Genomic DNA, 26359 nt, shown 5'->3' with positions numbered 1-26359 from the left:
CTCTTCTCCGCCTCCTAAAGCCTTTCTCCACACACAGCCAGAATGATCTTTTAGAGGAATTCTTTAGAAACAAATCTGATATCAAAACCCTGCAATGAGTCTGTCTCTATAGCCACGTATGTGTCCTTCTAAGGGTGCCTTGTCTATGGATTCTTCTATACATGGTTTCATGGCTAGTTTCCTACTTGTGAGAAAGTTTCATCCAACATTTATTCAATCATTCAACTAATACTCTGAGCACCTACCAAGTGCACCCACTGTCCAGGGCACTGTGTGGCTACCAGACAGTTCAGCATGAGACTGTGAGAGTGGTGAGCAGGCCCATGAGCAGACTCCTTCTCCTTCTCTGACCCACCACCAGTCTGTATATTCTCTGCCCCTGCCCTTTGTCCCCTCCACTCTTTTTTCTACCTTAACTAGTTACAAATTGGAAGCAAGATATAGGTTTTTGAATATTTTTGAATAACTTCATATTCTTCCTTCTAAATTTCAATACTGAGAGGGCATACTGTATTTCGGGAGTTGGTGATGGACAGGGAGGCCTGGCGTGCTGTGATTCATGGGGTCGCAAAGAGTCGGACACGACTGAGCAACTGAACTGAACTGAAATGTTTCCTTAAAATTGTCTGTGTGTTAGTCGCTCAGTCATGTCTAACTCCATGCAAACCCATGGACTATAGCACACCAGGCTCCTCTGTCCATGAGGTTTTCCAGGCAAGAACACTGGAGTGGGTTGCCATTCCCTGCTGGCTGAAGGGTGTCTGGGAGAGTTCTGGAAGGAGTCACCCATGGTCTGAATGGATGCTTTGGAGAGACTCCTACTCCTGGTAAGGGAGACCATGACTGCAGCAGGAGCGCCTGGAGATGGGCTGGAGGAGTGGGAACCACTGAACGCTGGAGGCCCGACTGACTCCATAAGTGACCAGCCGTGTGACCTCTGGCAAGACTTCAAACTGACAGAGCCTCAACTTCCTTATCTTAACAACAAAGAAAGATAACAGTCATCCTGTTTATATTACGGAACTTTTATGAGGAACACATACCATAGATAAAAGTGCTTTTTAAAATCATGACTTCTCAAAGTTTATCTTGTTCTCTTATAAAACAACGCTTTTTCCTAATGTTACTTCCCTTCCATGCTGTAACAGTATTTACTTACTGCTACTCTCCCAGTCTTTCAGTTCAACCACCTTCCACAACTCCCTCGCCCCACACAAGCAGATGCAGGTTCTGGTTTGCAATGCTCCTGTTTCTCTCCTAGCCTCCACTTGCCTCCCCTTCCCCATCGCTTTACCCCAGATGGGACAACATTGCAACTGGCGACTGCATCTCAGCCTCTCATTCCTCCAGTGCACACCGAGACTGGTAGTCCGGTCACATCAGTGAAGCTAGGATCACTCCCAAGCCTCTCCTCAGTCTCCTGAAAGCTCTGTAATTTCTACAAAGGAGGCACCCTTCATACACAATAGAAGGCATTCAAGGCCCTCCTTGACAGATCCTCTCACCTTCCTGCCTAGACTTACTGCTCCCTACCCCTCTTCATGTGCAAGACAGGGCAGGCAAACTGGACTACATATTATCTCACAAATAAACGTCTAATGGTTTTCCACTATCTCCCCTTAGCTAACGCATTCTACCCAGCTGCAGAGCTCCCAATTCCCTGTCACATATTCCAACCTTCCAAATCCTTTACAACTATATCTGCCTACATCATGGAACCTGGCCTGGCCCCCTGTCCAAACAGATTCATTCTCTCTCAATTCAACATTAAACATTTCAACACTAAACTGTGGATCTAATGTCATTTATCATATTTTACCTTTCTTTAAATAGTTAATTATATAAAATTATGCAAATCCCCCCCCTTCTAAAACCCTAGAGGAGACCACAGCAGAGAGAACTTTCCCACAGCTCCTGATGCATTCAGCATGGTGCTCCTCCCACAGATGTCACTTATGACTCAGCCATTGACAAATCTCTCTAGCTGAGAAAGAGTATGATGCTTCTCAGACAATAAAGTATACAAAAACCACACTTATTCAGAGAAATAATTCTCTATCAATTAGCAGGACATCACAAAAAGAAGGCACTTATTATTTAACACACAAATTCAGGAAAAGACTTCTGTGTACTAGATATAATCTCTCAAAAACTGATTCCTAACACTGAGAAGTTTAGCCCAAAGCTTATTTATGAAACTGGTCACAAGGAATGTTCTGAAAATCTGATTTTCTGTGACCACAGAAAGTCAATCTCAAACTCATTTTACCAAGTGCAAAAAATCCTGTGACACAAGGTCTAGAGACTTTTCAGAAATAAGACCAGAGCTGCACTATCATCCCACCTTACACACACAGGAAGGCAAAATACCACAAAAGGCATTAAGCAAACACTTGAAAACCTCTGGGAAGTTCACATCTCACTCATTTATAACCTGAGAGAAAAAACCTAGGCTGAACAGATACAAGTAAGCTTCCCAATAAGAGGACCACATCTCATTCTTCTGAGAATTCAGTGTTCAGAACAGCCCCTGGTAATAGCAACTGCTCAATAAAAGGTCTCTGAACTGAGAACGGGTTAAATGTTTCTAATGGTACACTGAAGGACTTTTCCCTGCCCCAGGAAGATCACCCTAATATTCCCATGAAAGTGAAAGTGTTAGTCACTAAATCGTGTCCAACTCTTTGCAACGCTCCACAGACTGTAGCCATGGAATTCTTCAGATAAGAAAACTGAAGTGGGTAGCCATTCCTTTCTCCAGGGGATCTTCCTGATCCAGGGATCAAACCTAGGTTTCCTGTATTGCAGGCAGATTCTTTACTGTCTGAGCCACCAGGGAAGCCCAAATACTCCCATAACTGACAACAATTTTAAATGTGACTCTCTACCCATCTTACACATTTTTCATAACCACTTTAGATATGCTACCATTTACCATAAAATTCACCTTTTCAGACTGTATGATTAGTGGTATTTAGTATTTCAGAGTTGTACAACCATCACCTCCATCTAATTTTATATTTCCATCACCTCCAAAAAACCTATTATTGGTTAATAGTCATTCACCACTCCCCAACCCCATGCCTTCAGCTCCTGGCAACCATTACTTATTACTCCCTTATTTCTACTGTGGTGAAATACAGAACATAAAGTTTACTGTTTAACGGTTTGTAAGTGTATAATCTAGTGGCATTGAGCACATCTACACGGTTGTACAATCATCACAATCATCCATCTCAGAACTTTTCATCATCCCAAACTGAAGTTCTGCATCCATTAAACACTAAATCCCATTCTCTCTGCTCCTCAGCCCCTGCTAACCACTAGTCTACCTTCTGTCTCTACAAATCTACCTTAGATATATATCCACTAAACACTAAATCCCCATTCCCTCCTCTCCTCAGCCCCTAAGGATAACTTAGATATAACCTCGTATCAGTGGAATCACACACTAAAAGACTTTTAAAAGAGGACTGGGCTCCACTGATAGCTGGCAGCCATAGTTATTCTATAAGGCTATAAAGGACAATGAACTCTAATAAGGCTGTCAATGTCAACCCCCATGAGACTTTGAAATAATAACATAGTTCATATGTAATTACCAGTATAGTCATCAAAGTTGACTCTTCCTCTCATTGTGTTCACAACTGACTCTGGCTGTTCAAAAATTTCCTTCTGCATAAAGGAACTGAAGTTGCCTAAAGTAATATAAATTGTATCATTAAAACAAAAACTAACAAGCCAAAGGATAGGAAATTTATATTCAACTAAAAGTCTATCTCGTTCAATATAACCTTAGTAAATGAAATTAAACAAAAGGTCATGCAGTAGAGAACAATATTCATTTATGACACTTTACCCTATGGGAAGAAAAATAAGCAAGTATGGAGGAAAAAACGCTTTTATTAACTTTATACCTAAAATATGCAATTACAGCAAAACAGGGGAGTGGGACAAGCTTAAGGCTTAGAGTCAGATCTAGATTCAAATAATGGTTCTATTGTTATTATCTGCAATTCATGGGGTCGCAAAGAGTCGGAAACAACTGAGCGACTGAACTGAACTGAAGAGGCTCTGGGAAACTCCTTAACCAGTTAAATTTATTCTAGCAGCTACTTCATAGTGTGGTAGTGTGGGTTAATATAGTAAAGACTTGACATATATAGCCATTATGCAATAAACTTTAGCTTATTTTTAACTACAACCCCATCAGAAAGGACTATAAAAACCACTATCACCATAATCACAATAGTTAATAGTAACAAACATGTAGAGCTCACTAAGTATGTCAGGCACTGTTGCCAGGGCTAATCCCCAAAACAAACCTCAGTGAGGTAAGTCCTATGATCTCCACTTCATGTATGAGAAAACTGAAGCACAAAGAGAAGAGAGGAATAAAGAAGAGAACACAAACCATACTTATAAAGAACCTTAAAAATATCAGTTCAGTTCAATCGCTCAGTCGTGTCTGATCTTTGTGACCCCATGGACTGAAGCACGCCAGGCTTCCCTGTACTATTTAAATGATTGAATTCTTTTTTAATGTGAGAAACAACAAACCATGAGTTAGTTGGTACCAAATACGGTCAAATGAGCAGATACTTTCTCCAAAGAATCATCCCCCTTTCTGGTGTGAGCCCTTCACTGTCCTGTGTTATCAGATTCCTACACCAGGACAGGAAGGAGGATGTATCCTTTCCATCGAGGACACTGAGCTATAACAGGACAAAAACGTTCACCCTTCATGATCTGCTGGAGTTCCATCTGGAGGGTCTGCACAGCTCGTCCAGGGTGATCTCCCGCAGTCCGTTTAATTCGATGGATAGAAAGACGGCCATCTACCACTGCGGCGACATCGTCATCCTCAAGAAAGATGACGCGATTGGTATGTTCGATGACAGCACTACAAAATGTTCCAGGAGACAGAACAATCAATAATCTAGGATGATTACTATAAATATAACTATCATTAGAACAAAAGGACCAAGTTTAAATACAAAGTTGCATCTGGCAGTATCTCTGATACATTTCTGGTTATCAATGCTATTCCGTACAGAGAAATGGAGGAGGGGGTGGTCAATGCAGACAATGGAAAAAAAACCTCGGTCTAACGACCAAAGCCAAATTTGATAAGATCAGATCAGAAGGCATGGTTATTTCCTTCTCATCCTACCCATCACCAAGTCCTCCAATTTTAACTCCTACATATTTCCCAGAGTTTCTCTGTGTGCACCACCACAAACCAGTTCAAGCTACCACCAAGCCCTCACAGGACTACTGCAGCAACCTCCTAGCTTCCATCCCTGTTCCCTCTAACCTCCCTCCATCCACTCTCCATTTCTGCCAAAACGTGTATCAAAGGTCAATTCTAATCAAGATTTCTCCCTCACCCAATAAACCACCTGACACCTTCCCTTTAGTTCTCAGGAAAATATCAAAATGCCTTTACCATGCCCCCTACCTCTTTCTCTGGCCTCATCTCCCACCAAACTGCCTCTCTCTACTTGACACATTGACACCCATTCTAGCTCCCACAGGCTGATCCATCTGCAGAGAATGAATGTTCTTCCCCTCCACCTCTTCACTGAGTTAACTCCTAGTATCTCCGTAAGTCTCAGTTCAAACATCACTCTCTTAAAGAAATGTACCAGTAGGAAAGTTAAATCACTCTATCACAAGCATTCTGTAGCTCTTGTCACAACTGGAATTCTATACTTGGTGACTATTGACTAAAATCTGTCTCCCCTTATTAAGGAAGAGATCCTTAATGACAAGTAATATTTTTATTTTTACTCACCGTTGTCTCCTGAGCCCAGTACATTACTTTGCTGGAGTGTTCAATATGAATGTATGAGTGAAAGAAAAAATGTTGAAATGCTCTCATAACTTCCAGCTTACTTAAGCCCAAACTGTCAACTCTATAACAAGCCTACTTGACAGCAATGACATATCTCAGCACTGACTACATACCCTACACACCTGTAAAATTCAGAAAATAGTGAAGCTTGCTTTCCCACTGAGATAATACACCCTTTGCAGTCTTAACCTGCATGAATATTCATTTTTAGAGCCCCTTACTTTCAGGCACAATGAATGACTCAAACACCTGCTGTCAATTTGGGTGATTCCATTTTATATTCATTACTATTTAAATTTCATTTATAAGTGCCTCCAAGCATCCTACTGCATTTTCTCTCAAAATGTCTCAGTCTAGTACTATTTCCTATATAAGTGATTTTGCTGCCAGTTATTTTTCAATCAAAAAGATGTGTCCACACTGGATTAAAACTACAATCTGGCTAAGCAAGTATACTATCATTGGTATGATGCTAAGCCATTCTACTCTCCAACCTAAAAATCTTTCCTCCCAGGGGAAGTTTGGGAGAGGATTGATACATATGTGACTGAGTTCCTTCACTATTCACCTGAAACTATCACAAAATTGCTAATTGGCTATACCACAATACAAAATAAAAAGTAAAAAAAAAAAAAAAAAAAGGTAAAAATAAATAAATAAAATCTCTCCTCCCTATAAAACCTGGGTTATGGCTCTAAAAGAAGAGACCAAAAAATACACAAGCTCAAAGTAAATATATCAGAACAAGTCTCCATGACCATTCTCTCTTCTCTGTAGATGGACCTACACACTCTGAATTGACAGAAAAGATGTTCTAGGACCCCAGAATGGTCCCCTTCACAGGCTTAATTAACAAAGTTCTCCCATACAGCATGACTAGATTTATACAAAATGACTTTTTGGTTTTCTGCAGCCTAAGAAGCTTTACTAAAAATTCTCTCTGTAACAACCAGTGACGCTCACCTTGCATCAGAAGCAAAGTAATATTCCACTGCTTTTTCTTCAACAGGGAAAAGGCAAGTTGTGCTGTCCACACGGGAGAGGCTGCAGCTTCCTTTCTTATCTTTGCCTAGAGCATGGAGTTCAAGGAATTAGCAAACACACAGAAAACCATGGCTGATTTATAAATATACAAAACTTTCTACAAAATTAACAAAAAACCATAGCAATGCAAAATAATTCCAGCAACTTTTCAATGCCAGGTAGATCACCCTATTTCCATGCAATAAGCCAACAAGAACAAAGGGCATAGAGTGAAAGAGCAACCATCAGACAGCATGGCATATACAGTGCTATGTTATGCATTTTTTAATGTAATATTTCTTTTCCAAGTAAAAGGCAAATGATGTCACTAACTTTTTAAATGTATGTATAGCCTTATTTTAACTTTAAACAAAACTTAATGGAATTAATACAGAAAAATTTGTGCACTGAAACATTAAAATTACATTAAAAATATGAAAATTATGCAATGAAAAATAAAATGAAGGCTAGTGGCATATTTTTATTACCTCCAAATAAAACTTCTCTAGATTTTAAAAGTAAGTAACAAATCAAAGTTCAGGCTATACTAATTCTGATTTAAAAACAAAACAATGAGACTAACTATGGTATACCATACAAGGCAGCTACTGCTAAGGACCAGAACTATAAACCCAGAATCTCTCCTTTCTTAAAACTGGATTTTCTTACATTTCTTTTAAGTCAGGATAAAGTGTACTCCTTTTATAATGGTAACATCTTTTAATTCTAGCACTTTAGAATTCTGGCATCTCTACTTAACTTGTTAAGCTACTGATGAAGAATTTCTTTTTCCTCTTTGACTAAAGTCAAAACTGGAAGGTAAGTTTGACCAATTAGTCAAATACAGAAAATACTATTAACTTAAGACTATATATATAAATTCTCAGAGACAAAAAAGGACCTTTCTCAAAGAGCTGGACACAGCAGACCTTATAACCAATGGACACAATGGCCCAAGAATACTATAAATACACTTGTATGAAATCATACTGTGTCCATCCTCTAAAATCAATGTGTACAAAAACTTGGTAGTAACTATTCTTAGTAACATATATCCAAAGTTCTCCACAGTCCACGATTATTTGATGTGATTTAGGCATGAAAACAAAACAGCTCTTCCCATCCATACCCAACAGTAGAAATGACACGATGCTTTTAACAAATAAGTATAAGAAGACATCTCAGAGAAGACAACACTACAGAAAGATAAAGCAGGTCAGTGTTTGCCAGAGGCTGGACACAAGGACAAGGGTTGACTACAGAGAGTCAGCTGAAGGAACTTTATAGAGGATGAACTGCTCTTTATCTCAACTGTGGAGGTGGTTATATAACTGTCTGTGTTTGACAGAACTCATGAAATTGGACATCAGAAAGAATGAACTTTATTGTATGTGAAAAAGTAAATTTAAAAATAGGCAAAAGGACAGGCTAGCACCTACATTTTTTACATAAAAACAACTAGCTTTGCTTATAAAATGTCCTGTTGGGGTTGAGTTTCACCATATTCTTTCTTCCAATACTGGTTATTTCATGCTTCAAGTAACAAGGCATACTTAATTACAATATATAGAAGAAGTAAAGGTATCACTGCCTATTTAAATAAACATTGCTTGCATACATCTATATGACTCTTACAATCTGTAAAACGTCCTCCATCTATTGATCATTTCACTGGATTTAAGTGGAAAACAATTATCATCATCCCACTTTATTTGGTCAGTGGTTACACCTGGAGAAAAAGCAATGCCTGAAAGCCACTCCCATGTTTTCCCCTGTACATAGCCTTTTCAACAAGAGGCTGTACTTCAAACACTTTTTACCTACTAAGAGCTAGAAAAATCATGATTACTATAACACAACCCCTGATCTCAAAAATATCTGTCTCATTATAAAGTTTTCTTCCAGCCTCTTAAGATCTTAGCCAATATTTTTCTATTGCTTCTAAAAGCAGCCTAAGACAATGTACAATGCTAACATGTAAGTAATAAATATATGCAAGCAGAATCATTAAAAGAAACCTGGAACTCTGGATCCAAAATTTATGCTGGTAGACTAGCTTTACTTCCAAAGAGAGTTGGAGGGGAAGAGGAAAATAAATTCTAACACCTCAGGATTTGAAGGTTATTTAAGGAAATAACTGTCTGCTCTAGATAAAATAGTGAAAGCAGCCACTCTCTAAGGATGGATAGGTTTAGAGTACTTTGTTAAATCTTTTTTAAGAAGCCAAGAATTATGCATCAATAATATGGGTTTCAATCTCCTGAATTTACCACTCCCTGTGTCTTTTACCTAGAAAGTGTTTAGTAAAAAGGTAAACTAAAAGAACACATCATCTTTTGCTAATTATATCAATAAAATGATCCAGTTTGTATGGCTGAAAAGATAAATTTCAAACATAAATTTTTTAAAAATTCCAAATTCAAACAAACCCAATCAAAATATTGAATGTAAATCAAAAAGTTAAATGTCATGCATAAAATAAAATCCATTTAAACATATTTCAGCTAAATTATTCAAATAACTACCATGGAGTTCACTCTATTTAACAGCCTAACACACAATGCTCTTTTCCTAATCTTAGCATCTTATTTATAATAATATATCCTATATGATTTTAATTTAAAACAAAGAAAAAAAAAGTTACAATTTCAACCATTTTCTCAAATCTCAGAGATCTTAAAGAAACAAATTATTAAAAGCAGTTTTCTAAATGGCAAAAGCAGACAGACAAAATATACTCTGCAAATTAGAAAAATAAGGTCAAAATATGTTTCCCCATAAAATAAGCACATTTTTAGAGGCCCAGCACATTCATTCACTCCAAGAACAAAGAATTAGTAAAGAATGAACAAAAGAGGATAAAGGTTCCTCCCCATCCATGCAGAGTGCATTTCCCACCTCTTTCTCCCTGTGATCCCCACCGTGTGAATTTTGATCCAATCTGAGTCCTAGCTAAGGATATACAACAGAAAAAAATTCTACTCGTCAGAGAAATTACAAAAACAAATCCTTTTCATGTCTAGACAGAACTATATATATGAGTGGGTCTGATCAAATGGGCATTTAATCAATTTATGGAAAACAAGTCTTTATATCTACTGCACTCAATTTATACATTTTCCTCATGCCATAATATAGGAATAGTTTTTACCTGTTCTGTAGAGAATTGGAATGTGGTCAGTAGACAGTTTATGCTCACTTCGTACACCAATCAACAGAGGGCTTCCTCGTCTGTTAGTACAAAATTAAACAGAATTAAACCATTTTTTAAATAATGCAGTAATGATACAAAATGTAAATATGAAGAAGGAATGCTATTCAAATAATGCTTAAATTCTCCCTCTGAGGTCGACTTCAGATCTAACAAAAGAATGAGTTTTTTAAAAATATTCAAAGGTCAGCAAACTATGACCCACAGCCAGGTTTGTCTACTTTTACTGGAACACAGCCATGCTCATTCTTCTACTTGTTTCTACGGCTGCTTTCACACTACAACACCAAACTGAGTGGCTGCCACAGAAGTGACATGACATGGCCAAGAAAGCCTAAAATATTTACTATCTGGCCTGTTACAGAAAGGGCTACCCAGGTGGTTCAGTGGGTAAAGAATCTGCCTGCAATGCAGGAGATGCAGGTTCCATCCCTGGGTCGGTAAGATTCCCTGGATGAGGGAACAGCAACCTACTCCAGTATTCCTGCCTGGAGAATTCCATGGACAGAGAAGCCTGGGAGGCTACTGTCCACAGGGTCACTAAGAGTTGGACACAACTGAAGCAACTGAGCACGCTTGCAGTATTACAGAAAAGGTTTGCAGATCCCTGTTCTATGATGATGCGTTAAAAAGTTTCTCATTTTTAACATTAAATGGAAACTTTCTTTTGATAGATGAACAATATATGAACATTCAACACTTTATCCTTAGTTCCTCTGACTTTTTAAAGACTCCTCTCCTTATCAAGTCTTAGGCCTCCACACTGTTCTCAAAAGGACTTAATGCTTAGGCTTGAATATCCCAGCAAACTCAATAATCGTACAATCATCGAGGACTCTGTCTAGAATATTTAGTTTCAAAACCTATGGATATTGTATAGAATACTCAACCTCCAAATTCACAAAGTAACAATGGTGCCCCACTGCAGACAAAAGGCCAATTACAAATGCCAGAATGGTTCTGCTTTGTTAAGGGATTCCGTCACATAGAAGAATTGTAAAACAACAGATAAGACACGTGAAAAAAAAATACAGTCGACCTCCATATGCATGGGCTCCACGTCTGCAGATTCAACCAACTGTGGATTGAAAATATTCAGGGAAAAAAAAATCGAGAAAGTTGCAAGAAAGCGAAACTTAAATTTGCCACACACTGGCAACATTTTTACACACTGGTAGTATATACATTGGATTTACAATTATGTACATAAGATTTGCATCATATTAGGTATGTAAGTTATCTAGAGATGCTTTTAAGTGTACAGGATATGTGTACAGATTATACGCAAATGCCACACCATTTTATACAGACTTGAGCATCCATGGGTTTTGGTATTCACAAGGGTTTTTAGAACCAGTCCCTCATGGATACCAAGGGATGATTCTCGCAAATATCTCTAGAAAAGGCAGAGCCACTGTTGTGAAGGATCATTTTATAGTGTAAAGAGAATACGCTTATAATTCAAAAGTTTCAAAATACATATAAATATTAGTCATGATTAAATTTATATATACCTTGTGCCAACTGCTTGGCCAGGAAAATGGACACTTTTAAATACAAGTGCAAAAGCACCTTCCTATAGAGGGAAAAAAAAGTGCATCAGCAATATGTATTATAATCAACTGTTAAATGAGAAATGCCTAAAATATACTGGCTTCAGCACAGAAATTTTCAGTTCACACACTGCTCTTTTGCACTACTTTATAAATTAGCCTAAATTTCAGGCAGACACTTATTCCAGCTTTGATGTATCCAATATTCACTTTTTAAACAAGCCCACTCTTAAAACAGGATTAACAGATAATAGTTCCAAAACAGAGCATTATAAAAGTCACCTTTGTACGTGCTACCAACACTTCTCATGTGTCCCATATATGCATTAGTAAAGGAAGAGCAGAGTCAGAAAAGATACTAAGCTCCTTATTCAAAACTCATTCTCTAGCCCAGAAATTTTACATCACTGTTAACTTTCATTCTTTTTGAACTTGATGTGCTGTGTGTGCTGTGCTAAGTCGCTTCAGTCATGTCTGACTCTCTGCGACCCTTGATATTGAGACATATGCACACACAATCATAATTATTAACATGCACACCATACCACCCCCTCAACCCAAACTCCTCAGAGACAGGGTCTAAGGGAATCAAGAATGAACAAAGGAGGAACACAAGGTAGGAGAGGGAAGGAACAGAACAATCTGGGTTATACAATGAGTAGAAACAAAAAAAGGCTGGGAAAGCACAACACTCTGCCTTGAGTAAAGGGAAGGAACAGTCTTCTACCTTCTCTATCTTCCTCATTCCTTTTGCTGCAGACACCATAAGATTTGGGTGGAGATGGGAGGAAGGGTTGGACCTTTACAGAGAAGTAAAGAGCTTTCAAATGGGAAAGCTAGAGTTGTGGGGGTAGAAGGGTGGAATGGAAGTCACTATGTATTTGGACCTTTGTGTATCTTTGATATCTTTAAAGTAGGACAATTGGGATGAAAAAAAAAATACCACTTTTCTCTTGGGCTGGGAAATATTCTTCTGAAAAGGTACAGTGCCAAGTAAAAGTCCCCATAAGGAAAAATTAATTGACTGTACTGGCTCAAAGACATGCAGACATTATCTCAGAATAATAAGTGTGTATTTCACCAAAGCTACCTTTTGCTAAGTTATTGACTGGGAAGAACACTTTAATGAGCAGGAAGCGAGAAAGTGATGAATCCCCAACTTACGTACTGTATACATGCTTGTGTGTGGTATGTATGGGTTTGTGTATGAGTATGCACAGTTTTTCGACAAACTCTTTACATTTAGACTATTTTTCATTCCCATGACACTAAATTATAGTGAAAGAAATAAAATCATTAAAGCAGCAGTCTCAAAATTATTCAAATTGAATAGTTTTGCATATATGGAAGAATAAAAGCAAAAAATACTTGAAAAATTAGCTAGTTCCTGCTTATCATATTTTACGTGTTTGTTTACTGTGACTAACAGTGGCAATAACTATCTTTAAAACTGTGGTCTAATACCAATTGTTGGATGACTCTCTCCACCAAGGTAGTAAAACTTGTATCTTGACTTTCCCGATTGTCATACATGTACTTAACAAGCTTGGCAATTGTCTCTGTGTCTGTTTCAGACTCAAAATCATAGCCTTTACTTTCCTGTAATTAGAAAGGAAAAAAAGTTGATACATTTAAGGAAATATTCATAGTATCTAAATCTTCTACATAATTTTTTTCCTTGACAATCTCATTAGCCAACTTCTAGTCTTTTTTTGACCACCATACAGCCAATTATACCTACTGTTCAAAATTAAGGTCACCATCTAATTATGTGGAACCCAAAATAGTAAGGTATTCCCTGTGAACAAATACTTATAATTATACAAATCTATATATGCCATATATGAATTAAATAAATTTTAAAATAATTAAAATATAATTAAATATATAACATTCACAAAACATTAATTTCATTATGAACATAATGATTCTTTCTTTAATGATGATATTTCACTATCCAATCCAATGGCCATTAGCTATATGTGGCTGTTTAAATTTACAGTGAAATAAAATTTCAAATTTAGTTCCTCATTCATCCCAGCTCCACAGCCATACATGCACAGTGGCTACCATTCTGGGACAGTACATGTATAGAAAGTTTCCATCACTGCAGAGAAGTTGAACTGGACAGCTCTGCTCAATCACTAATAAAGGTCATCATCATTATCATGACTATGTAGTATATAGCTATTTAGGGCATAGAAGCTCCATTCAATCTGTCTTAAGTCTTCTGATACTCTAGAAACTTTTAAAAATGACAAACAAGGTCTCTCACAATGCAAAAGAGACCCTTCCAAATTCCAATTTTATTGATGCTTTTGGGTCATTTATAATAAAGCCAAATAATTATTTCCTTTTCATATAAGAAACAAAAAGTTCCACTGTCAACAAAGAAAAGTCCAATAAACCACCACACCCTGTAACTGTCATAGGAATTATTTAATCATACCTAGATAGGATTTGCTGCACATCCCAAACAACCTAAATGCTCTCATTAGAAATATTCTCAAAGACTGACGGTCTTTTTAGGTCACTTTACTTACCAGAAACTTTTTCAAGTCCTTGTAGTTAGTGATGATTCCATTGTGAATAACAATAAATTCTAAAAAGAGATAAAATCACTGATGACTAAAAAACTTAGAGGTCTAATAAACAAAATAAATTGCCATTACTATTAATAGATTTTTTTCTCATGTCAAAAAATTTGTAACATACTGTACTTCCAGGTGTAATCAAGTATTATCATTTTCATCATCAGACTACCTTCAGGTAGATCAGCAGCATAGTCCACATGTAAAAGCACACAGTGCTTAGAAGTGGGCATAGCAGATTAATAGGATAAACTGGAGTTTAGAGGCATCAACTTCAGCTGTGGCTAAACTACCAGTCCAATGTCATCACGCAAAAGCAGCATGTTCCCTGGGCCAGTTTCTTCCATTTGCAAAATGAAAGGGTTGAACTAACTGTATTCTCACTTCTTTGTTCATTCATTCTTATGCATAAAACAACCCAAAGTTTAAAGAGAAAGGCTTTATCCAGTTTACACTGAATGAGTTCAAACTAAAGTTATAGAACTTAGCAAGAAAAAAGGTCATTCAGTTCTATAGTTTATTTACCTGAGGTCCAGAAAATTCCAAGATCAAATACAGATGATAGTGGGATAATTTTTATTCATATTTTTGATTAAATAACTTTCAAAAATGTTAAAAATGTGATATCAAGAGTTGACAACATTTTTAGCCACTTAGAGTGTATGTAAAGACTACTACTGTGGATTTATTATTCAAAGTTCACATAAGTCAGGAGCGAAATCACTACTAAATTCATTCTTATATCCAATTATCAAAATTTTATTTTGATAACATTTGATAACTATCAAAATATATTTAAAGATCTAATATTCTGGTCTTACATTAAGCGAGCTTGAACTGAATGAACTATAAACCAAATGATAAAATAAACATGTCACTAAAAAAAAAAAAAAGTCACTAGAATAAGATACCACAAAACACTATAAAAACTTTTTAAAAATTTTAATGCTAGAACACAGAGAATCATAAATAGCCGATATAAATCCTGGAGTTAAAGCCAAATTCTCACAATATAATTATGGATATACATTTTCAGGAATCTTTTATAAAGATTGTCAGTGTTAAAAATTTCAGTAGTTAGCTTTCTAATCCAATCCAGTAATTCTGTGAAGTATGAAAAACCTAAAAAAGGTGGCTTCTGAATTAAATTACAAAGTCTTACTTCAAAGGGATACATACACACAAATACATATGCATATTTATACCTATATACATATGTATGTATTCACTTATTTTTAAAAACCATGAAAGAAGAGAAACTAAAAATTTTGTTAAATGCTTATATACAGGAAGAGATGAAATAAGGAAGAGGAAATAAGATAGAAGCTAGACTTATTTTAGTATGTCTTTTTTATAAGTGTGACCTCAGAGAACTATGCAAATATTTTAAATAAAAACTATTTAAGAAAATCAATCCCTAAAATTCAAAATAAAATACATTAACAGAATGCTGTACCCAGCTAGCAGCACAACCACGTACAGAAGGATTAGTCCAAGTGATTCCAAAATACAGTAACTTGATTATACATCCCTAGAGAGATATCCCTTAAGTACATAAGAAATTAACAAAAAACAATAAATATACTGTTGTGGCAATGTTGACAGTATGATTCTGTTGTACATGTATCATTTGATAGATCATATAAGTATGTTGCTGGTGTTAAGAACTAAGTTTTTAAGTGTTATTGACAGGAAACATATAAATCAATCAGGTAAAATAAAAACTGTATGGCCCTGGATTTGAATTGGAAGCATTAGTGTAAAATCATCTGTATTTTCTCTTTAAATTTGTGCGTGCGTGTGTGTCTTTTAGCTCTGCCCACTGAAAAGGCCTAGGTGCAATAAGCACTTCCCTGGTTTATAGACTATTTTTTTTTTTTTGAGCACAAATATATAAGAACACAGTGTTAGTAGCTTGAACTAACAGAAGTTTTAAAAGGTGCTCATTTACTATCAAGAAGCCTCATAACAGAAATGCATCTCAGGCTTCCAAGACTGCAGAAAATAAGCAGGATGGGATAGAGATTATTTCTTGTGTTTAACAGAAAATTCGGGTACAAAAAAGATTTTCACGACCAAGATAATCACAATGGTGTGATCACTCACCTAGAGCCAGACATCCTGAAATGTGAAGTCAAGTGGGCTTTAGAAAGCATCACTACAAACAAAGCTAGTGGAGGTGATGGAATTCCAGTAGACTTACTTCAAATCCTGAAAGATGATGCTGTGAAAGTGCTGCACACAATATGCCAACACATTTGGAAAACTCAGCAGTGGCCACAGGACTGGAAAAGGTCAGTTTTCATTCCAATCCCAAAGAAAGGCAATGCAAAAGAATGCTCAAACTACCGCACAATTGCACTCATCTCACACGCTAGTAAAGTAGTGCTCAAAATTCTGCAAGCCAGGCTTCAGCAATACATGAACCGTGAACTTCCTGATATTCAAGCTGGTTTTAGAAAAGGCAGAGGAACCAGAGATCAAATTGCCAACATCCGCTGGATCATCGAAAAAGCAAGAGAGGTCCAGAAAAACATCTATTTCTGCTTTATTGACTATGCCAAAGCCTTTGACTGTGTGGATCACAATAAACTGTAGAAAATTCTGAAAGAGATGGGAATACCAGACCACCTGACCTGCATCTTGAGAAACCTATATGTAGGTCACGAAGCAACAGTTAGAACTGGACATAGAACAGACTGGTTCCTAATAGGAAAAGGAGTATGTCAAGGCTGTATATTGTCACCCTGCTTATTTAACTTATATGCAGAGTACATCATGAGAAACACTGGGCTGGAGGAAGAACAAGCTGGAATCAAGATTGCCGGGAGAAATATCAATAACCTCAGATATGCAGATGACACCATCCTTATGGCAGAAAGTGAAGAACTAAAAAAAGCTTCTTGATGAAAGTGAGAGAGGAGAGTGAAAAAGTTGGCTTAAAGCTCAACATTCAGAAAACTAAGATCATGGCATCTGGTCCTGTCACTTCATGGGAAATAGAAGGGGTAACAGTGGAAACAGTGTCAGACTTTATTTCGGGGGGCTCCAAAATCACTGCAGATGGTGATTGCAGCCATGAAATTAAAAGACGCTTACTCCTTGGAAGGAAAGTTATGACCAACCTAGATAGCATATTCAAAAGCAGAGACATTATTTTGCCAACAAAGGTCCGTCTAGTCAAGGCTATGGTGTTTCCAATAGTCATGTATGCATGTGAGTCGGACTGTGAAGAAAGCTGAGTGCTGAAGAGTTGATGCTTTTGAATTGTGGTGTTGGAGAAGACTCTTGAGAGTCCCTTGGACTGCAAGGAGATCCAACCAGTCCATTCTAAAGGAGATCAGTCCTGGGTGTGCTTTGGAAGGAATGATGCTAAAGCTGAAACTCCAACACTTTGGCCACCTCATGCGAAGAGTTGACTCATTGGAAAAGACTCTGATGCTGAGAGAAGTTAGGGGCAGTACGAGAAGGGGATAACAGAGGATGAGATGGCTGGATGGCATCACCGACTCGATGGACGTGAGTCTGAGTGAACTCCGGGAGTTGGTGATGGACAGGGAAGTCTGGCATGCTGCAATTCATGGGGTCGCAAAGAGTTGGACACGACTGAGCAACTGAACTGAACTGATTGGAAAATTCAAAAGAATAAATTTTAAAATTTAAAGAAACAATCGCTAGCCTAGTGCTTTATAAAACTGCACTTATTTGGGGAAAAAACTGTGTTGTTTCGGTGATGGTTTTATCTTTCATTTCTTTCAGCTGGGTAGGAAATTTTAAAAAATGTGTTTTCTTGAGTTTTCCATGTTCTTGTTAATACACGTTTCAGTAGGCTGCCGTCCATTAAGTCTGCAGGGTCCTCCTGGGTATTTCTGAATTGTGTTGTGTACACGTGTGTCTGAGAGTTCAGACAGCTTGTCTTCTTACAGTACTTAGTTGTTTGCTTTTTTGTTAGATAAAACATTAGCAATGTATTCTTTCCATACTCCCTGCCATCAAACCCATTAAGACTTAAAATCTTTGTCAAACAGATGATTTTAGAACTTGGGAGGTGGTAGCTAAAAAAAAAAATTCTTACACAAACCACCTACTCCATAAGCAGAGGCCTGTGAACCCTTCCCTCACAACTCTACATTTCTACTTCAAGTAACCAACCTTTCAACCCTACCCATTTAGAGGAACAAACCAACCATGAAAAAGGGGTACACAGTTTACCCTCATCTTCTACCTTTAGTTCTGTCACATGAAAACATCTCATTCTGCCCCTGTATCCTTCTCAAATCTTCACAAGGAGGAAAGTTCTCTTCTAGAACTATCCATGCTCCTCAGATCTGCTGCATATGTGGTGCAGACTCACAGTGGAGAGGAGGGAGAGTGGCAGGAGGACTCAGGTAGACTCTATGGCACTTTCCTCCACATACAAGGGCAGGCTGTCCCCTCAGCTCTCTCCTAAGCAGGTGACTCGACCCATCCTGGCTCCTCATTCAGACAGTTTGTCACTGAGGAAGACGACTCACAGATGCCTGAATTTATTTAAACCTGGGTGGCTCTCTAATATGACTAAATGACACAGGAACAATCCATCTCTAAATAACACTTTCTTCTAGAGATGACTCTGCCCATCTGTTTCTACGCTGCATCCATTTTTCCAGGTTCAGTGGTAGAATGCGGCCCTCTACTTCCTGCTGGGGCTTACTTGAAGCAGAAAGTGAATCCTTTTCCAATAATTTCACAGTACTTGTGATTTCAGACATCAGTTGAAATAGCTTACACTTTGTCAGCCTTCACCAATACCTTAATTCATTTTTAGACTTTGTTGTTGTTTTTAATTTTCTGGCTGAGCTGGGTTTTCACTGTTGCTCAGGCTTTTCTGTAGTTGCAGCGAGAGAGGGGCTACTCTCTGGTTGCGGTCCAGCGGGTTCCCCTTGCAGCATCTTCTCTTACTGTGGAGCATGGGCCCTAGAGCACACGCATTCAGCAGTTGCGGCGCACAGGCTTAGCTGCCCTGCAACATGTGGCATCTTCCCAGACTAGGGATCAAACCCGTAACCCCTGCACTGCAAGGTGAATTCTTAACCACCGGACTACCAGGGAGGCCCATGCCTTAATTCTTGACACTACAAGGTGGAACTATCAATGAGATCACATAAGCTACTGTTGGGACAAATTTGTAAGACAAAAATTCATTACATATTTCTCAACTGTCAGAACTGAGCAGTGTGATGTAGGTAGGCTCTGGAGGAATAATGGTAATAAGTTATCTGGGTATCCAAGTGTCTGAAAGACCTCTCTGGAAATACAAATATATAATATAGAGAGAAGACAGTTATCAGGGAGGGTGCTTATTACTTAATTTGGATTGATTATTCTCCTACTGCAGAGGAAAGAGTACTTTCAACATAACATCTGCATACTAAGAGGTAGTATGGCAATTAATCTCAGTGCAAAACTAAATCAAGCTTTCTATCTTCTAGGAAAAAACTTAGTTTTTTTTTAGAAACTAGATACTGTTTTCTATCTAGTTTGCTGTGCTGTGCTTAAGTCACTTCAGTCATGTCTGACTCTTTGCGACCCCAAGGACTGTGGCCCACCAGGCTCCTCTGTCCATGGAATTCTTCAGGCAAGAATACTAGAGTGGGTTGCCACGCCCTCCTCCAGGGATCTTCCCCATCCAGGGATGGAACCCCTGTGTCTTACATCTATCTGCACTGGCGGGTGGGTTCTTTACCACTAGCGCCACCTGGGAAGCACTTCCTTTTCTAGTGTACTGAATTTTAAAAATTGAAGCTCTCACACTTTTTAAAGGCCTTTTTAACATAAAGTAGAATTTCTAACCTACAGGTCTATGTAGAAACCAATCTGAACTGGACAAACTATGGATTCAACACGCAGATGAGATTTCCTCCTATGGTTACCCTGATACCCACACTCAAAAGCATCCTATAAAAAACTGCTCCAAAATCTTTCTGAAATCATAATAGTGCAGCAAAACCACAAGTAAACAACTGCCTGCTGCTGCTGCTGCTGCTGCTGCTGCTGCTGCTAAGTCGCTTCAGTTGTGTCTGACTCTGTGTGACCCCAGACAGCAGCAGGGACTAGGGATTCTCCAGGCAAGAACACGAGTGGGTTGCCATTTGCTTCTCCAATGCATGAAAGTGAAAAGTGAAAGTGACGTCGCTCAGCCATGTCCGACTCTTAGCGACCCCTATTAACCTGTTATTTCAAGTACTGATTGAAAACCCAAGAACCATTTTTTTGTGCAACTTTTTAAAACATTATAAGGTGAAATATCAAACATGCACAGAACTGTTCCTTCACGGAAGGCAAGAAACTGCCAGCACATCACATGGGAAGCCGTTCTCAGCGCTGTTGGCTATGAAAGTGGGCCTCCTCCAGGGTCTGGCTGATGTGGAAGTAAGGGCCTTGGCACAGCATGACTGCCCGGCACAGGCTGGGGATGCTGTGGGTTGGACTGGCGATGAGGTGGTTTGAGCTGCTTTCCAGCCCACTGGCCCTGTCTAGGTTACTGATGCTGTTGCTATTGCTGCTCCCACCACTAACACTGTTGGAAGACTATGTGTCCCAGGAGTAATGAAAGACAGGGTTTCTACCACTCCTTTGGTGGTTTTCTTCAATGTTTTCCTTCTCCTTTTCCTGCAGCAAAGGTACTCACCCACCGCAGCTGGCAGAGGGGAGTAACAAGGCCCCAGGAGAAGAGGGAACAGACAGTGCTGTGTTCAGTGGTTGCCACGCCCGCTCCCTCTGGCCGGAGCTCACTGTATGCAGTACCCCTCTCACTGTAAGTGGTGCCCTTACTTGAGCATCTGCTCCACATCCACCATCACAGCCACTGCGATACCCAGGCTTAGAGTCTTTATTGTTTCCACTTCAAGGAACTAGGGTTCCTTAGAGAACTGGCTGATTTCAAGTTTGGGGCAGGATTAGAAAAACCTGCACTATCTTCAACTACCAAAGTAACAAAGACTACTGGACCTACTTGGATCACATCAAAAGTACTCAGGAGTCAACCTGAAGAAGCTCCCAGTGACTAAAGATGTGAAATTTTGTGCATCAATATAGATAACTACTTCAGTGTTTTGAAACAAAATATTTTAAATCCATGAATCTATAATAACAATGAAAAAAATCTGTTCATCTTGGACCATTAGAACCACTTCATTTGAAAAATGGTAAATAAAGGGGGAAAAATTAAACATTTATCCTGCCTTTCCTAGACAATCTGTACATCTGGGCAATCAATCTGTTAACATGGAGAAGCTTCTCTTTATCGAAGTATTTAGACATAGAGAAGCATGAATCATGTGAAATGATACCACAGGATGCATGCCGTTAGCAAGGGACTGTAGGAAACTCAACAGTAAAAATAACAGAGTAAGCTGCAAGGAGGAAAGGAGAGGAAAGGAGAGGTCTCTTAGGAGACACATCAATCTGCTAGGTCCTTACTTTTTAGAAGCACACACTTACATAATTACAGATTAATTGCTATGATATCCAGTTATCTGTGATATATGTATCCATGTGCTACCTACTGGCTTCCAAAATACAAAGTGTGTACAATCCGTCCATACCATTATTTTTATCAGACCGCTGGGGATGGCTATTGACAGGATTCGGTTCACCATGTGTTGCCCAACGGGTATGAGCTATTCCAAGGTGTACATCAAATTCTATATCCAAATCCATATCTTGTTGTTCTGAAGAAGATAAAATAAAAAATTCCAACATTAAATCAAACTGTAAGGATAATGCTATAAGCTGTATTTAAATTATTATAGTCTTATACCTGGAATATACAATTATTATAACTGAAGATCAGGCATATTCAAACAGTAATTAAAAGACTTAGAGGAGTTAATGCAGCTGAAATATTTAGGGTAAATGGTTCCAATAATGACCCCAAAAGTGTGTACAAAGAGATAAAGCAAATATGACAAAATGTTGACAACCGGTAATAATAGATGAAGTATATGGATGACTAATGTACTATTCTTTCAATTTTTCTGCAAATTTGAAAATTTTCAAACTTATGGTCAAAAAGAGTTAATGTGATCTTTAAAAATCTTATTTAATCTTTTCTTTGAAAAAAAATTAGTATCATTTTTTAAAAATTCACTTTCTCAGTGCCACACAACCTTATGACCACAATGTCTTTGGTCCCCAGTGAATGGCCTGTATCTCACACCATAAACTGCAATTATGAAGGTTCCAAAATCAAAGAACAGTCCTTGAGAACAAAGCAATACTAAGAAAGCATGAGGTTACAGGCTGGTGTTCCTCTGTTTTAAAAAGCAGGTACTCTAATTCCTTCTCCCTATGAACTCTTTTTGCTTCTTCCAGGGGAAAGAAAGAGAAAAAAAAAAGAGTTCTAGTATATACTAAGAATGTCCCCTTTTAATTGCCTACATACAGAATTCATTTGGCTAAGAAAGCAGATAACAATGCTTATCAAATTAGGTGGAAATTAAGAGCAAACTGCTGAAAGGTCTAAACAGGAAAGTCCATGCAGTTTAATACACAGTCTTTGTGGGTTTTATCCTGGCTAATCAAAGGTCAATCTAAAATACAAATCTGATCAAGAAACAATGCCTAAAATCCTTGAATAGACTTCCAGTTACTTAAAATGTGGTTTGTATCCCTAGTTACCTGTATGAATCATCCTAAACCTGGTCATGGATTTATACATAGATTCTCAAATTCTAACACACAACTCAAAAACTATTTTCTCACAAGCTAAAGCCCCAATACCTTTTCACGATATACAAGACCCTTCACCTTTTGGCCCCCACCTAACTTTCCATCCCCTTTCCATCCTTATCTCCCAGCCCTCTCCAGTCACTCCTCAAAGCTCTCAATGCACCAGTTACAAATAACAGCCAACATTCATGGAGAGCTTACCCTGTGAGAGGTACTACAGACACCTCCTCACTCTATCCCTATCATTCCGACCATCATCTCTATGCTGGGCTACTAAACAGAATCCTAACTGGTGGCCCTGTGTCCAGTCTTCCTTCTGTATAATCTAGCCAAAGTGATCCATTCAAAGCAGAAGTCAGATCACGTTACTTCCTATGCAAAATGTCCCAATGGCTTCCCAACAAACAGCAAAATCCATTGTTCTGAAGACCCTCTGTGCCCTCTCTAGCCTCCTCTCCTGAACTCTACTCTTCACTTACTGAGCTCTAGCCCCACTGACTTCCAGCTGCAAGCAGGCCAAGCCCACACACAATCTATGCACTTGGTGTTCCCTCTGCCTAGAATTCCCTCATACAGACAATCACATGATCTCTGCTCAAATGTCACCTCTACCATACTTGTCCTTTATAGCACTGATCTCTACCTGATATGTATTTATTTGTTGTCTGGCTCTCTCACTAGATAGTAAACTCTACCTGGGCAGGGACTTTGCTCATCTTGTCCTCTGTCTTCCAGGCCTAGAACAATGGCTGGTATACAACAGGTACTCAATAGATATTCATTCTGTTACTGAATCCTCACAATACAATTACATACTATTAGGTATAACTGTCCCCATTTTATAGATGACGAAACAGGCTCACAAGGTCACAAAACCTGCCCTAGGTCACGGCTATAGGAAGCAGAGATAGAATTTGAAGCCAAGACTGGCTGCTTCCAGAGCCTAAGATTAAAACCACAGTGTACACTCTGCTATACTATTACAATATTTGACATGTTGTCAACCTGGCTTCTACCAGAATTTAAGTTCTACAAAAAGGAGGAGCTTGTCTTATTATCTTTGAATCCTAAGCACTAAGCTATATAGAGCAGATACTCGAATTTTTGTTGGTTAGCTCAATCAATCAATGGAGAAAAATCATCAATGTCTTTTCTGATTTAACGATGCTCTAAATAATTAAGACAACCTGATAAATGACCTCCAGAAAAGTAAGGACCACTGTTTATTACTACTTAACAGGCCAATACAAGCAATGAAAACACTTAACTAGCTTTTTTGGATTAAGGTTAACTGTAAGTGAAAGCAGTATGTCCCCCCACATACTGGCAAGAGAAAGTACATCAGAGAAAGTAACAGGAGTCTTTAAAATGAACCCATTTCAAATTCAAGGTAATTACCACATCTAGTACACTGTTGCCAAAGGAACTTTATTTAAGGTCTAATAAGAAAAAATCATTGCTACAACAATACAGAAATTCCCCACAAGTAGTATTTCAGGTTTTATAGATTAATCATGGCTCCAATCCTGACTGTTTCTATTCACTGTTACTCCACTCTAAAGCCATGTACCCATGTTCCTTATTAATTAAACAGAGAGCTCATTCAATTCCCCAACAGTTCATGACATCTTTTATACTCTCCTTAAGACTCAATTCTATGTAGTCCCTCAATCTCTACCTTACTCAGCTTTCTTTCACCTCATAACTGTTTAAATCAGCTTTTCTTTTGCCCTTAACCCCTACGAAGGCTAACTCCCTACCTATGCCCACCTTTCTGAGCTGGAATGCCTCAATCACTTCCTTTCTTGCATCTTCTCTCTTCCCCCTACATTCACTCCCAAGGCTCTTTGTCCTCTGTGTACCTTTTCTCAGATGTCATCTTTCTTTTTCTTAATAGTCCAAACATATTTAATTTGCTGGTAATAATGAAATACCTAAACACCTACACCCAGAGAACAAATGTTAACATATTAATATAATCATTTGTGTTTTACAGCTTCAAGATATAAAATACTAAAAAAATCTTTAGTTGTCACGATCTAGGATAGCAATCCTCTTCTGCCTTTGCTCTGCTCCCAAACCTCACTGGCTTTACTGTTGACACCATCTAAAGACAGTACCTGCTCCTCTGAGCTTCAATTTCCTCATCTGCAAATGAGGAAGATAATTTTACCTACTCCACAGTTACAATGAGGACTATACAGAAGGCATTCAGTCAAGCGCCTGGGACACAGAAAGCAACAAATGTCAGCAAGTATTATCAAAGTTAGAAGCTAACAATAACCAGTCTAATGACCTTTTTTGAGATGTCTTCCTTCCTTTTTGTCTTAAGAGGTTAAACACTAACACTTGCTGGCAATAACAAAATAAACACCACAAATATCCAAACAACACACTCCAAATTAACAAATGTTAATTTCTAGCCATTTATGCTTTAAATCTACTTAAGTCCTGAAATGTAAATAATAATAATAATAATAATAATAATAATAATGCAATTGGTACCTCCTTTATACTCTACTTCATTCCTTTCCTCCCCAAAGGAGTCACAAGAACTTTCCCACCTGTGCCTTCAAACTTCTATTGTGCTAATACAGCTATGAATTATAGTGTTTTTTTTTAATAGCACAATACTGTACATATCCTTCCACAGGTTTTGTGTTGTTTTTTTTTTTCACTCCAATATTTATTAGGTTCTCAGAAAGCACAGCCAGATCTGGTACACGCCTTCCAAAAGCTAAATATGGTAATTCACTGTCACATACAACTTATTCTCCTACTCCCTTGCTGGTGGACACTGAAGTTGCTTCTAAACTTTGCTGCAATGCCATCTTATTGTCATGTCTCCTTGTCACAGTGTTTCTTTCAAGTACACGCCCACAAGTGGAAGTGCCTGGCCATCAGGGATAAGCATCTCCCATTTAGACAGTGCCAGACTGCTCTCTCAAGGGACTCATCAGGTACAAATTTACCAGCTCTGTCTGCAAGTGACCATTCCAGAAAAGGGATCACTTTCCTGCAGGAGGGAACATGTTTCAATATGATGACATTCAGAGATGGTGTTTCTGGTCACTATCTTCCTTTCCAGCCTCCCATACTCACTGACCAACAATGCAGCTTTAAAAGTATCTACCATTCCATCAAACTTGCCTTCCCTATTCTTACTTTGACCCAAGCTAATCTACTCAGAAGGTCCTCCCTTCTCACCTTCACTGCCCAAATATAATTAGCAGCCAATCCTTACATATACTTCCCCAACTTGTGAGAACTAGCTCTCCTCTGAATCTTAAACTAATCTGCTTGTTCTCTCCTATAAAACCTACTATATCCAACCTGGTAAACAGGATGCAGTGCACACAGTAGACCAAATAGTTATAACCAAGTTTTTCAAGTGCAGCTGTTTGGGTGTCTG

The 26359-nt window shown here is 38.3% G+C and overlaps 1 protein-coding gene across 2 annotated transcripts in view; it reads right to left on the bottom strand.

Moving 5' to 3' along the window:
• Window positions 1–26359, bottom strand: part of GFPT1 (glutamine--fructose-6-phosphate transaminase 1) — a 65001-nt gene that overhangs the window by 24755 nt on the left and 13887 nt on the right. Inside the window, exons 4-12 of one of the 2 annotated variants that reach the window (XM_060412023.1) lie at window positions 21822–21947; window positions 14188–14246; window positions 13109–13243; window positions 11606–11667; window positions 10032–10111; window positions 9779–9832; window positions 6821–6926; window positions 4740–4903; window positions 3603–3698 (exon numbers count right to left, since the gene is read on the bottom strand). In XM_060412023.1, the coding sequence (XP_060268006.1) occupies window positions 3603–3698; window positions 4740–4903; window positions 6821–6926; window positions 9779–9832; window positions 10032–10111; window positions 11606–11667; window positions 13109–13243; window positions 14188–14246; window positions 21822–21947 (882 nt within the window). The remainder of the gene's footprint in view (window positions 1–3602; window positions 3699–4739; window positions 4904–6820; window positions 6927–9778; window positions 9833–10031; window positions 10112–11605; window positions 11668–13108; window positions 13244–14187; window positions 14247–21821; window positions 21948–26359) is intronic. The other variant, XM_015094292.3, reaches the window with a different exon arrangement.

This window comes from Ovis aries, chromosome 3 (assembly GCF_016772045.2).
Source record: "Ovis aries strain OAR_USU_Benz2616 breed Rambouillet chromosome 3, ARS-UI_Ramb_v3.0, whole genome shotgun sequence".
In the NCBI taxonomy this organism is placed as follows: Eukaryota; Metazoa; Chordata; class Mammalia; order Artiodactyla; family Bovidae; genus Ovis; species Ovis aries.
This window is presented reverse-complemented; position numbering and strand designations above follow the sequence as displayed.